The sequence below is a fragment of the Camarhynchus parvulus genome, chromosome 11, assembly GCF_901933205.1.
Source record: "Camarhynchus parvulus chromosome 11, STF_HiC, whole genome shotgun sequence".
NCBI lineage: Eukaryota > Metazoa > Chordata > Aves > Passeriformes > Thraupidae > Camarhynchus > Camarhynchus parvulus.
In genome coordinates, this window is record NC_044581.1 from 6,858,431 (window position 1) to 6,870,002 (window position 11,572).

Below are 11,572 nucleotides of genomic sequence, written 5' to 3' on the forward strand. Positions count from 1 at the left end.
TCAGGTAATCCTGGACTGTTCACTCATCAGAGTTGCAGAGAAATGCCTCACCTTGTGCCTCCACAGCTGAGGATGTTGTTTCAGGAAACAGTCCCATCTGATGCCTCTGGGAGGTCATTAAGACTGTATTTCTACACAATATTTTTTCTTTTACTCATAATATGGACTTGAGAAAATACTTTTGTAGGAGTTTGCAACTCCCCTCAATCCCATTCTGTCTTTGAATTCTTCTGGATGTCTTATATCAGAATACCAGATCAGCTATCTCTGACTGTGAGAGATTTCACCAGTGCTCACTTCTGTGTAAAGTCCTTCCTGCAAGCTGCATTCAGGCAGATCTAATTGACAGCCCAGAGGCATGTGCAGTTTGCTCTCAAAATCATTGTGATACTCAGACTGGATCCACTGTTACAGCCCTGTTAGAGCTGACCCATCAAATTCACACACTTCCTCAGACACTTTAAGGAACAAAGAAGCACTGATGATTTTTGCTTCAGTGATCAGTAGTAAATGAGGAAAAACAAACTTAAGGTGATGCTATTCATGGCAGTATGGTGTGCTGCCAGGTTTGAGTACCTGTCTTGTATGGATGTCTGTTGGGAGATTGTTGCAAGGTTACTACTTCAAGCATGGCTGAGCTGCTTCTCCCCTTTTGAGGCCCCAGAAAAGCACATGAACAAGTTCAAGTGCTTAGTGCTTCTACACAACACTGCCTCTTCCTGGATCTGTGGGATGAGTGTGGGGTTGATTTTTGTTACAGACTTCCTATCAGGATCTCTCATGAGACATGGAGAGAGTGGCTATCCAAGCTGAAAGAGACTTTCATGATGGTATTTTCTTTTTTCCCCTCTCTAGCCCAAGGGATGAGGTTGAAGAAAAGCACAAGAGTTCTTCCTACCATCGACACAGCTACCACCTTCTGCAGCATGACAGCCAGGATGCCAGTGCAGAGCAAAGGTACCAGAGTGCTCAGCCCCCTCTCTCACCCTGCATGGACTCAGCTCAGGCTGCATTTGTGCCTCTGTCCCCAGCCAGCCTTCACGTGTGGGGTGAATGTCCCTGCTTTGTCTCCTGACGTAATGGGGTTTGCAACCCAGCTTCCCTCATGTTCCAGTGACTTCAGCTCATCTCAAGATTGGCCTCTGGGCCCTCTCCAGTTTATTCTCTGTAGGGAAAGATTTGATTGTGCTGCTTCTAAAAGCATGGACCAAGCTTGGTTTAATTACCAGGAAAAACCTTTTAAGAGATCAGTTTCCAAATATTCTGCCTTTTATAAGGTAGCAAGGGTACCTCAGGAGTTTCTTGCTTCTGCTATCTTTCCTCCCTTATAAGTGCCCCTGAAGTTCTGTGGGCACATTCTGTGTGCCTCACAAGCTCAGCCCTGTTTGACAGCTGAGGGCTGTCCACAATCCACACATAAATTCAGACTGAAACCTGCAGCCTGTATTGGAGGCTGCTCAGCAGGGGAAAGTCTCCAAGGTACTGAGGATCACAGATGTCTTAGGCTCACCTGATCCTCCTCTGTTCTCACAATGTGTTCTGTGTCCAGTGCTTGCTGTCTGTAAAGCTGTAGGGAGGTGCTGTGTAAAGCACATTCATACAGGATGTAGGGATGTGCTTTACACAGCACCTCCCTACAGCTTTACAGCTGCTGGGCCCTGCTGTCCCTAATGCAGGGACCCCCAGCCTTGCTGCACAGCACTGGAGCTCAGCCTGAGCAGACCTGGATCAAAGCAGAGCAGCCTGTTCTGAGCTCTGAGGTGACTGTGAAAGGTTGGGTGGGGGTGTCTGTAGCTGACTCTGGCCATGTGTGGATGAAGAGCTGTGTGAATCCATCCCAGTCCAGTGTGGTGAGTGAGTGATGTCCTCTCCCTTGCTATTCCTTCACAGTGACCACGATGATGAAGTTGCAAGCTTGGCTTCCACGTCAGGTGGATTTGGTGCCAAGGCATCAGCACAGAGGCTGCCTGTGAAGGACTGGAAAGTCAAGGCATCCCCCCGGGCCTCCCCAAAGCTGAAGAGGAAGGGCAAGAAGGATGATGGGTATGCTGGGCTGGCCAGGGCACAGCAGGCTCAGCACCAGCTGGGCAGGGCACAGCCTCCTGCAGCCCTTGTGGTCTGAGGCAGCAGCCAAGTGCTCCCAGCCCTCACCCTTTGCAAAGGGCAGGAACCCCACAGAAGGCATTGCTGGTCACTCAGACACTGACTGGCACTCGGGTGTGGGAATAGTTCTGCACTGTCTCCAGCTGGGACTCAAAATCCAAAATACAGCCTGGGCTTGAGAAGAATGTATGGGAGGTAAATTACACGTTGTGAGGGGACACTGGGCCCTTTCACTGGTTTCAGTAAAGGCTTCATTGGAACTGTGAGTGTCACAATGGCCTCCCTTTTTAATTGGCTTCTGAACAGCAGCACAGTGCCCTTGTTCAGCAATATCTGTCATTTGTTATCTCCTTGCTGCTTCTGTGTGTTTCTAAACATGCCTGTATCAATATCCTGTAAGTGAAAATTGGTGACTGGAAAGGTCTGCCCATGGCATGTTAGATCAATCTGTCTACATCAGTGTGAGGAGAGCAGCAGAGCTTCTGCACAGGGCTCTCTCCTCTTCTTGTGTTCCCATAGCTCCATGATTTGGATCTCTGGCTGTGCAGATCACAACAAAGAGGGGCTATGGCATTTAATTCTGGCTGTGGTCCTGCACGGTGACACCTGGAAGCTCTTGGTCTCTGAAATGAGTTTCACTTTTTCTGTCTCAGTTCTTTTGAAGTTGCTGAGTGGATACTGTCTGGGAACTAAAAGTGTTTACTTTTCTTCACTGATCTGTGACTTTGATGGAGACATGCAATATTAGTGGATCAGTTCAGGGGTTTTCTTTATTCTGCTGTATGAGCTGAAGTGTATCTCTAGTTTCTTCACCTTGAGAGCTGGAATCACACTAAATGATTTGTGCTCATTCATTCTAGATTTTAACAAATGAATACTTGTTTTTTGTTTGGGTCTTCCCTGGCTTCGAATTTGGACAAAACTGAAAAAGCATTGTGGAGTGCACTTTGTAATAGTCCTCATTAACACTTGGTTCAGGTCTCTTCCCTGCAAAGGGACCAGTCTGTAAGGAGTTTCAGGGTCTGTGAACAGTGCAAATGAAAGTGTAATAGTGCTGTAAGGACTGTGATTTCATCACCTTCCCATCATTCTCCATGTTATACAAGGCAAGCTGGAGTTATGAGCTGGAGTGTAAGATCTAAAGCAGCCATAAAACCTGTGATCTGTTTTGGCAGAAGACTTGGATAATAAGAGGAGTTAATTGACATAACTGGGTTACTACTCTTTCTCTGTTTATTTCCAGGGACATGAACCAGTCACCAAGATCATCTAACAACCAGGTGAGTCAGAGCTGCTCTTCATGATGCTTCATATCTTACTAGGGAAAACCTGAGAGAAAGTTCATCCCAGTTCCTTGAAGTATCATGGGTCATACCCTAGCAGGTTGAGAGGGGGCTGCATTTGGGCTTGGAATTGCTCAGTGCTGACATGCAGCAGAGAAGGAGCTCCATGCTCTCCAGACTGATGATTTCTTTCTCATACTTGCCTCTGCCTGCAGCAGGGTAAGCTGTTCCTGTCAAAGAAAGGGTCACAGGGGGATTGGCCTTGATGTTTGTGTCTCCTTGTTCCTTCCCTTTAAGGGTGAGTCCTCACACTCCTTGAACTATTACAAGCAGTGAAGAGACAACATATATAAATTTATACTTGTTCAGTTGTTTGGTGTTCTTAAATAAATGAAAGATCTGAAAAAGTGCTCTAAAGAAGCCTCCTTAGTGTACTGATTGCACAGATCTTTTGTGAGTGTTTGAGGTCATTGTTTACATTTGTAGGCATCAACACTCTCAGTACCCTGCCCAAAGTGAATAAAATGTGTTTTGAAGGGTGTGTTGTATCTAACCAGTTGATATTCTAAGCAAGGAACCTTGTTTTATCAGGTTATTCCTTGGCACAGCAGTTCTTGGGAACGGGCATTAAACTGGTCCTGTTTGCTGCGTTGTGGGTTACACTTCACTTCCAGGCACAGGGCTTGACTCAATACTGAGCAGAAACTGGGCTGACCTCCAGTCTTGTTAGAAATGAATGCTTGACCTCTCCACATGCAGGTGACAGCAGAGTTCCAGGAGGAGGTGATGTGCATCCTGAGGAGCCAACAGCGGGAGCTCTCCGAGCTGCGGCAGACGCAGATGGAGCTGCTGCAGAGGCTCACGGATCACCTCGATGCCATCCAGAGCTCCCTCATGGGCCACATGGAGAGGGTCATCGACTCCCAGCAGGAGCAGGAGCGTATTCTTGTTTGCAGGTGTTGAGGGGAAGCTGCAGGGCAGACTGGAGTCGTGAGGAAGGCTCAGGAAGGTCAGGGATCTTGGGAGCGTGGGACCGGAGGTGCAGTACAATTGCCTGGCTGCAGTGTCACTATTTCAGTTCTTCTCAGGCCCTTCCTCAGGGCAAGAAATTCAGAAATAGAGCAGAACTGACACTTTCTCTGTGCCACTAAATCTTAGTAACCCATTAAGCCATAAGTGCTGCAGTGCTGGTGTAGACCAGAGGTGCACTTGGTACATTATCCCACCTCAGGCAGTGGCCAGTTGCACAAGAGTAATCATGGGCTGATCCTTTCCTTCCTTTCCTCCTTAAGGCAAGTCAGTGCTTGCACCAGAAACAGCATCTGGCTGCCATACTGCATAGCTGGATATAGAATTATCTTGTTTGTCCACATTTATTCATATGCTGGTTTACAGGTCTCTTATGTGTTGCCTGAGAAGTATTTTCTTTTGCTGCTTTCAAACCTGGTATCCAGTTATTTGTATTGTACTATGAATTATTGGTTCCTGTGTACATTTGCTGATGAGTTTGGTTATATTCCCCAAACTGAGCAACTCCAGCCTATCTCATGTCTGAAACCACTCTTAACTTCTATGACAATAGCTTTCTCTATTAATTAGTCTCAGATTTTCCTTTTTTGACCATCAGTCTGATATTCACAGATAATTTAGATACCTTTCTGCTGAATTTCAGTGTCTAGAGCTCTGTTGTAATACTAGAATAATTTTTCCTTTCTCCACAACTTTATGCATGGACTGAATTTTGTCAGCAGTTGAATTGTCATTTCATTGTTTGCTTTGTTGGAGTTTGAGGTGGTAGTTTGTTTAAGATGTGTTTGTGTGTTGGCTCCTTCAGAGAGGTTGCTTGTTTCATGAGGTGTGAGTAGCCTGAAGCCTGGATTTGCTCCCATCACTGTATCACTTATGTCCACTAATTCCATCCTATAGAAACATTTTTACCAACTTGATATTTATGGATATTAGACTTGATGGTTTCTGGTGTCCTGGTTTTGACTCAGATGTAGTTGATTTTCTTCACAGCAGCTCATGTGTGTTATGTTTTGGATTTATGACCAAAACAATGCTGATAACACACTGATGTTTTTGCTGGTGTTGCTTTTTCTAAGCCCTGTCAAGGCCTTCTCTGTTTCTCATCCTGCTCTACCAGGCAGAGGCTGGGGGTGGTCAAAAGTTGGGAGGAGACAGAGCCAGGACAGCTGACCCCCAGTGACCAATGGGGTGCCCCACACTGTGTGACATTGTGCTCAGCAGTAAAGGCTGGGGGAAAGGAGGAGGAAGAGGGGACACTTGGATTGATGGTGTTTGTCCTCCCCAGCCACTGTTAGGCATGAGGGAGCCCTGCTTTCCTGGGAATGGCTGAACACCTGCTCGCTGATGGGATGTAGTAAATTAATTCCTTATTTTGTTTGGTTGGTATGTGCAGCATTTGCTTTACCTCTTAAACTGTCTTTACCTCAACCCATGAGCTTGCTCACTTTTACCCTGCCAGCTCTCTCCCCCATCCTGCTGCAGAGGAGTGAGTGAGTGGCTGGCTGGGACTGAGCTGCTAATGGGGCAGCCAGGTTAACCACAGTATGTAGGAAACAGAACTGTCCAGATTACTTGAGCTGTCTGACTTTCCTATCTTGCCTTGATCAATTGTTTAAGAGCACCCTGTGTCACGAGCACAGCACTAATGTTATGAGACCACTCTTTCACCAGAGCTGCACATTTGCTCTCACTGAGCCTCTGGGGGTGAGGCTACCGTCCATCTTTGTGGACAGGGGTGTTGTGGGTGGACAGGAGATGTGTTGTTGTGCTCCTTGACCCCAGATGTCATCAGAGAGAAGGCTGGAGCGGGTGCTGCTGGAAGGGCAGCAGCGCAATGGGCAGCTCCAGGAGCAGCTGTCCCAGCAGCTCTCACAGTCGCTGTCCACGGCCGTGTGTAACCGCCTGGAGAGGACCATCCGCGAGGAGATGAAGAAAACAGTGCCCCAGTGTGAGTGTGGCTGGGAGGTGGAGCCCTACAGGTGGCTCCATTGGGATCAAAAGCACACTGGGGAAGTGCTGGCGCTGTATGAAGCAGGAGTTGGGTTGTGTGAGCACCAGTGGGTCTGCAGAGCAGGCTGCTGTGGGCCCCACTGTAATGTGAGAAGAGGGGCTGTGGTTTAGAAGCAGTGTGAGGCTCCCAGAGGGAATGCCTTTCCAGAGAGTGTGGTCTGACCTCCCATAATAATCTCTAAAGCCTTTGGAGTCTGCTCAGTAGAGGAAGGTGAAAGATGAATTTGGAAATGCTGAGACTTGGCTGGAGCAAGCTTGAAGTTGTCTTTGCCCTTTCTCAATGCACTGGCACCATGCATGTAAGGAAATGTTCCAAAAACTGCTGGTGGGAAAGCCTGCAGCCAGTAGCTGCCTAAGGCAGGGCTACCTGCTCTTCTGGATCAGGTCAGCTGTGACTTTGTCACACTAACTCTTAAAAACTCAAGGCTGTAGGTTCCACAACTTCTGGTGGCTTCCAGAGATGTACCACCTTCCTAGCAAAGAATTTCTTCACATGTCCAACCTTAGTTCCCCAAGCAGAGTTTGTGATCATTGTCCCTTGCTGTGTCATATCCAAGAATCATTTGATTCCATTTTCTTTTCTGGGCTTTGAAGTGTGACTTTAGGCTTAAAGCTGCATTTTTGTCCTTTTTTTGTTATGCCTAGGCATTTCCAAGAGCATGGACCCTACTGTCAGCCAGCTCAGTAATACTATTGCTACCAAGCTCACTGCTGTGGAGGGGACACTGAAAGAGAATATTACCAAGCTAGTGAAATCAAAGGTAAGGAGTACCAGAGTAGCTTTTCCAGGGCACACTGAGTTGGGTAGCACACCTGCCTGGGTAGCAACTTCTTAGGCCTTTTCCCCTCACCTCTCTCTAGGTAATGCCAGTTTAGCTGCCAGTAGTCAAAGCTTTTTCATGGTCTCATTAGGAGGACAAGCTCTTTGCATGTTCCCCTGCCCACTTTGCCTCATTAACACCTTTTTCATTTACCAAGTTGTTAATTTTCTACTAGAGTAGAAATTCTCACCACAGCAGTGACTTTTAGGGCCAACTCAGTCAAGTGGCAAACATTTGACTGGCTGCATTCTGTTCTCCATATCTACATTATTTAGGGGGCACAAGCTGCTTACTTACTTTGGCAGGGAATTATGGTTTTTTGGGAAGGAAGGAGGAGAAGGGAAAGGAGCTGTGCCTGACTGTGCCCCCTTCCCTTGCTCTAGAGCAGAAGTGGTGCTGGGTTTGGGCAGCCCCTGAGCAAGCAGAGGTTGTGCCTGCTGGAGTCACAGTGCAGCCTGGCCAGTGGGAAGAGCCAAGGGAACAGCCTTGGACACTGGGCTGTCCTTACCTGCTGTGGGTGTGTGGCAGGGACCTGGTGTTTGCTCACACCCTTAGTCCTGGAGCAGACTGTAGTTAATTTTCTGGAATCTTCTCTGTGTGCTTGTAAGAACCTTACAGACAGTGTTGTGAGAGCCACAGCTGACACTCTGCAGGGACCCATCCAGTCAGCCTACAGGGAGGCCTTCCAGAGCGTCGTGCTGCCAGCCTTTGAGAAGAGCTGCCAGTCCATGTTCCAGCAAATCAATGACACCTTCAAGCAGGGCACACAGGAATGTGAGTAGGTTTTATTCAACTCTTCTCTGCACTATTTGCATTAGTGGCTGGCAACACATTGGCCTTATGTTTTTGCCTTTCAGAGTTTCACTGGTGAGTGTTTAACCTCTTAGCCCTTCCATGTGTTCTGTTTCATATTTGGGAAACAAAAGTGGGGAGGTTTTTGTGGGTGGTGCTATAAGAGTACAGATTCACTTCTGGTCTTTGTAGCCCACGTAGCTAAACACTCAGTTGTGTTCTGGGAATCTGTGACTTCATCTACTGAGTAGGAAAAGCCCAGCTGCAGGATTAGCCCATCCTGGTGTCAGGAACATGATGAATGGAGAGTGTAGCAGTCCTGCAGCTAGGCCCTCCTCTCAGAGGGATAATGGGTTGGAGAAGGTTTAGAGAAGAGTACCAGGGTGACCAGAGGTTAAATAGTGGCTGAACAGGGTAGACATAGGCTGAAATAGAGCATACCCTTGAGTAAGAAAATCTATACACTGATGCACTGCAGAAGATTATTCCTGTTCTCAGGCTTGGGATGCAGATCCTTGGCCTTTGGGGAGGCTGGACAGGTATTACTCTGCAAGATGGTTTTTGAGGGCCTGAATGTGGCCAGTGCTAGCACAGTGACTTCTGTTGGCCATAGATCTGCAGGGTGTCTCCAGCTGCTCTTTATTTTGCACCCTTCCCCTTCCACACAAGTCTCCCACAAATACAAGAGCTTACATTCTTCTCCCTTTTGATCTGGCCAGTTCCTAAGGTATTTTAAAATACAGATTTTAAATCTTTGGAGACATGATTTCTTTCTTGTCAGAAATGTTTCCCTTCTTTCTTCATGAGCATTGAACTAATGCAGATCACAATTTCCACTATATATGAAATAAAACACCCTCACTCCTGCCTTTATGTCCCCTGAACAAGGAGTGCCTGCAGAAGTCTGTTTTAGGAGAGCTGGTGGGTTTGCGGCTGTGTTGTGTGATGGGAAGATTGGAAGATGGGTTTAATATAATACAGCCCAAACAAGGCTTGTGCTTCTCCTCTGTCCTGTGCTCATACGTGGGCTCAGCAGTTGGAGCAGTTGGAGTCAGAGTCCGCCAGCTGGATTTCTGCCCTGATCATCTCCACAGGTGCAAGTGGCACAAACCTCTCCCTGTGTGCTTGTTGCAGATATCCAGCAGCTGGAGGCTCACTTGAAGAACAAGAAGGTGCGGGAGCAGGAGGTGCGGGAGCCGCTGCTGGGGCAGCTGCGGCAGCTGATCAGCGCCCTGCAGAGCAGCACGGAGCAGCTGGCCTCCAGCATCGCCGCCGGCGTCCACGCCGAGCTGCAGCACCAGCTCCACCTCATCGTGGGCAAGTGAGTTGGCAGCTGGCCGTGGGGAAAGAGGTGTCACTGAGATGTACAGCAAGCCAGGAGTGCTGGAGGGCTGCTTGTTGGCCCTGCACTATGGCAAAGCAAGTGGGCTGGTGGCTGTTGCCCACAGAAGGTTTCCCAGCTCTGTTGGGAAGCTCAGGGCCTGCTTTTCTCCAGGTCCCATGTGCACAGTGGAGAACAGAAGGATCTAAGGCACCACTAAGCAGACTCAAATCCGAGCACTTCCTGAAGATTATTTCAGAGGAGTCTTGTCTTTACTCAGTGTCCTCAGGCATACAGTTTCTACAGGCTACTCTCTCTCCCCACAGCTGCTCTGCAGCAGTTTGTGCTTTGCCCTCCTGCTTTCAGGATGGGATCCCAGCAGTGCCTCCAGCACATTCACACCGTGAGGCAGTGGCAGATTGCCAGGCATTGGGATGGGCTGGTGGTCACCTGTGGGGCAGAACAGCCCTGCCTGTTTTAAGCCACTAGAACATATGTCAGAACACACTGGGGTCTTCAGTGCAGGCCAGAGTTGCCAGCAAGGCCTCCAGACTAAATCCTGGTCTTGTTGCATGGGCTGTGCTTGTTCCCAAGGAAGCCCTGCTTTTCTGCCTGTGGTAGAGCAGGTTTGATGCTTTGTACCCTTTGTAAGAGGGGAGAATCCAGCCCTTGAGGGAAGAGGTGTCACACAGAGCAGCAGAGTCTGCACTGTGAAATCCTCTTGTGTGGAGAAGTCACAGGCACAGCATAAGTGTGTTCTCATTCTAAAGGTGTCATCTGCACACAAGGAGCTGCATCTGACAGATCTCCTGTAGGAAGCTGGCCCCATTTAGGGATAACCCCACAGCTTATTCACCTTGCTTGTAAGCCAGAGACATTAAAGATTTAAAACACTGTTTGATGAGAGACTTAGTTCCCTGAAATGTCACTTTCCTGCACAGAATCACAGCATCTTCCAAGTGCACCCTGGGACGTTGTGGTGTTGGCCACGGAGCTGCCTGTGCCTCAGATCTGTTTGTATGAACCCTTAGGGAGCCCCACTATGAAAAGCAAACCAGCCTGTGTTTTCTCACTGGTATAAGCTTTGTGCAGTGTTATCCCTGGGCTCTTCATTCTCAGAGGTGCCCATGGGTTCTGTTTTGGTTTTTTTTCAGCATGCAGGAGTCTATTTTGGCCCAGGTGCAGAGAGTCATTAAAGGAGAAGTGAGCCTGGCTATGAAGGAGCAGCAGGCAGCTGTCACCTCCAGCATTGTCCAGGCAATGCGCTCGGCAGCCGGGACACCCATCCCCTCTACTCACATGGATTTCCAGTCCCAGCAGACTCACATCCTTCAGCTGCTCCAGCAGGGACACCTCAACCAAGCTTTCCAGCAGGTACCCAGTTTTCCTGGTAGTCATCCACTACGTGTTGGGAACTGAGAAGGAAAAAAGGGCTCCTTGAGGTGGGCACATAATGTCACAACAGCTGTTGACGGAAAAGACCTGTGCCAGAGGGGTGCTTGAGGGGTGCAGTTGTTCTTATGCAGGTGGAGCCAGAGCCATGCAGGTTCCATGATTTGGTAGCTGTTGAGTTCCTTCATCCCTGCCCATGCCCTGTCAGGACAGTGTCAGTGCTCCAGTGTGTTCTGCCATTGGCACTGACACGTGGCACACACAGCTTCATAAGCCTCTCCAGGCAGATCCACCAGCTGTGGCCTGACCTTGCCTTTGACTTTGAACATGCAGGCAGATCCCTTTGAGCTGCTGCAGGCAAACTCTTCTGGGAATGATAGCACTGCTGGCCCTACTCCATGCTGCTGACAGTAACCTGCTCCCCTCTGTGTGGTTGTGCTTTTTTCAACTTAAAACAGACACAGGTGTCCTCAGAGCATAGAGCAAGAGCCTAAAGATGGCCTTGCTGGCCTGTACAGCAGAGGTGCAGAGATTTTTGCTCCCAGAGGAGGCTGTTGAGCCACTGAGCATCCCAGAGCTGTCCTGTGTCACTCACCTGCCTGTTGATTCCTATGCATTTCTAGCTGTGTCTTTCTTGCAGGCTCTAACAGCAGCTGATCTCAACCTGGTTCTCTATGTCTGTGAGACTGTGGATACTCAGCAAGTATTTGGACAGCATCCATGCCCACTGTCCCAGCCTGTGCTGCTCTCCCTCATTCAGCAGCTCTCCTCAGATCTGGGCACTCGTACAGAACTGAAGTTGAAGTGAGTATGACCAGAGA

The 11,572-nt window shown here is 48.6% G+C and overlaps 1 protein-coding gene across 1 annotated transcript in view; it reads left to right on the forward strand.

The window, feature by feature from the left end:
• Positions 1-11,572, forward strand: part of EDC4 (enhancer of mRNA decapping 4) — a 33,202-nt gene that overhangs the window by 19,463 nt on the left and 2,167 nt on the right. Inside the window, exons 19-28 of the mRNA XM_030956122.1 lie at positions 856-957; positions 1,891-2,043; positions 3,347-3,383; positions 4,146-4,326; positions 6,208-6,363; positions 7,071-7,186; positions 7,855-8,020; positions 9,173-9,359; positions 10,514-10,733; positions 11,392-11,555. Coding sequence (XP_030811982.1) covers positions 856-957; positions 1,891-2,043; positions 3,347-3,383; positions 4,146-4,326; positions 6,208-6,363; positions 7,071-7,186; positions 7,855-8,020; positions 9,173-9,359; positions 10,514-10,733; positions 11,392-11,555 — 1,482 coding nt within the window. The remainder of the gene's footprint in view (positions 1-855; positions 958-1,890; positions 2,044-3,346; positions 3,384-4,145; positions 4,327-6,207; positions 6,364-7,070; positions 7,187-7,854; positions 8,021-9,172; positions 9,360-10,513; positions 10,734-11,391; positions 11,556-11,572) is intronic.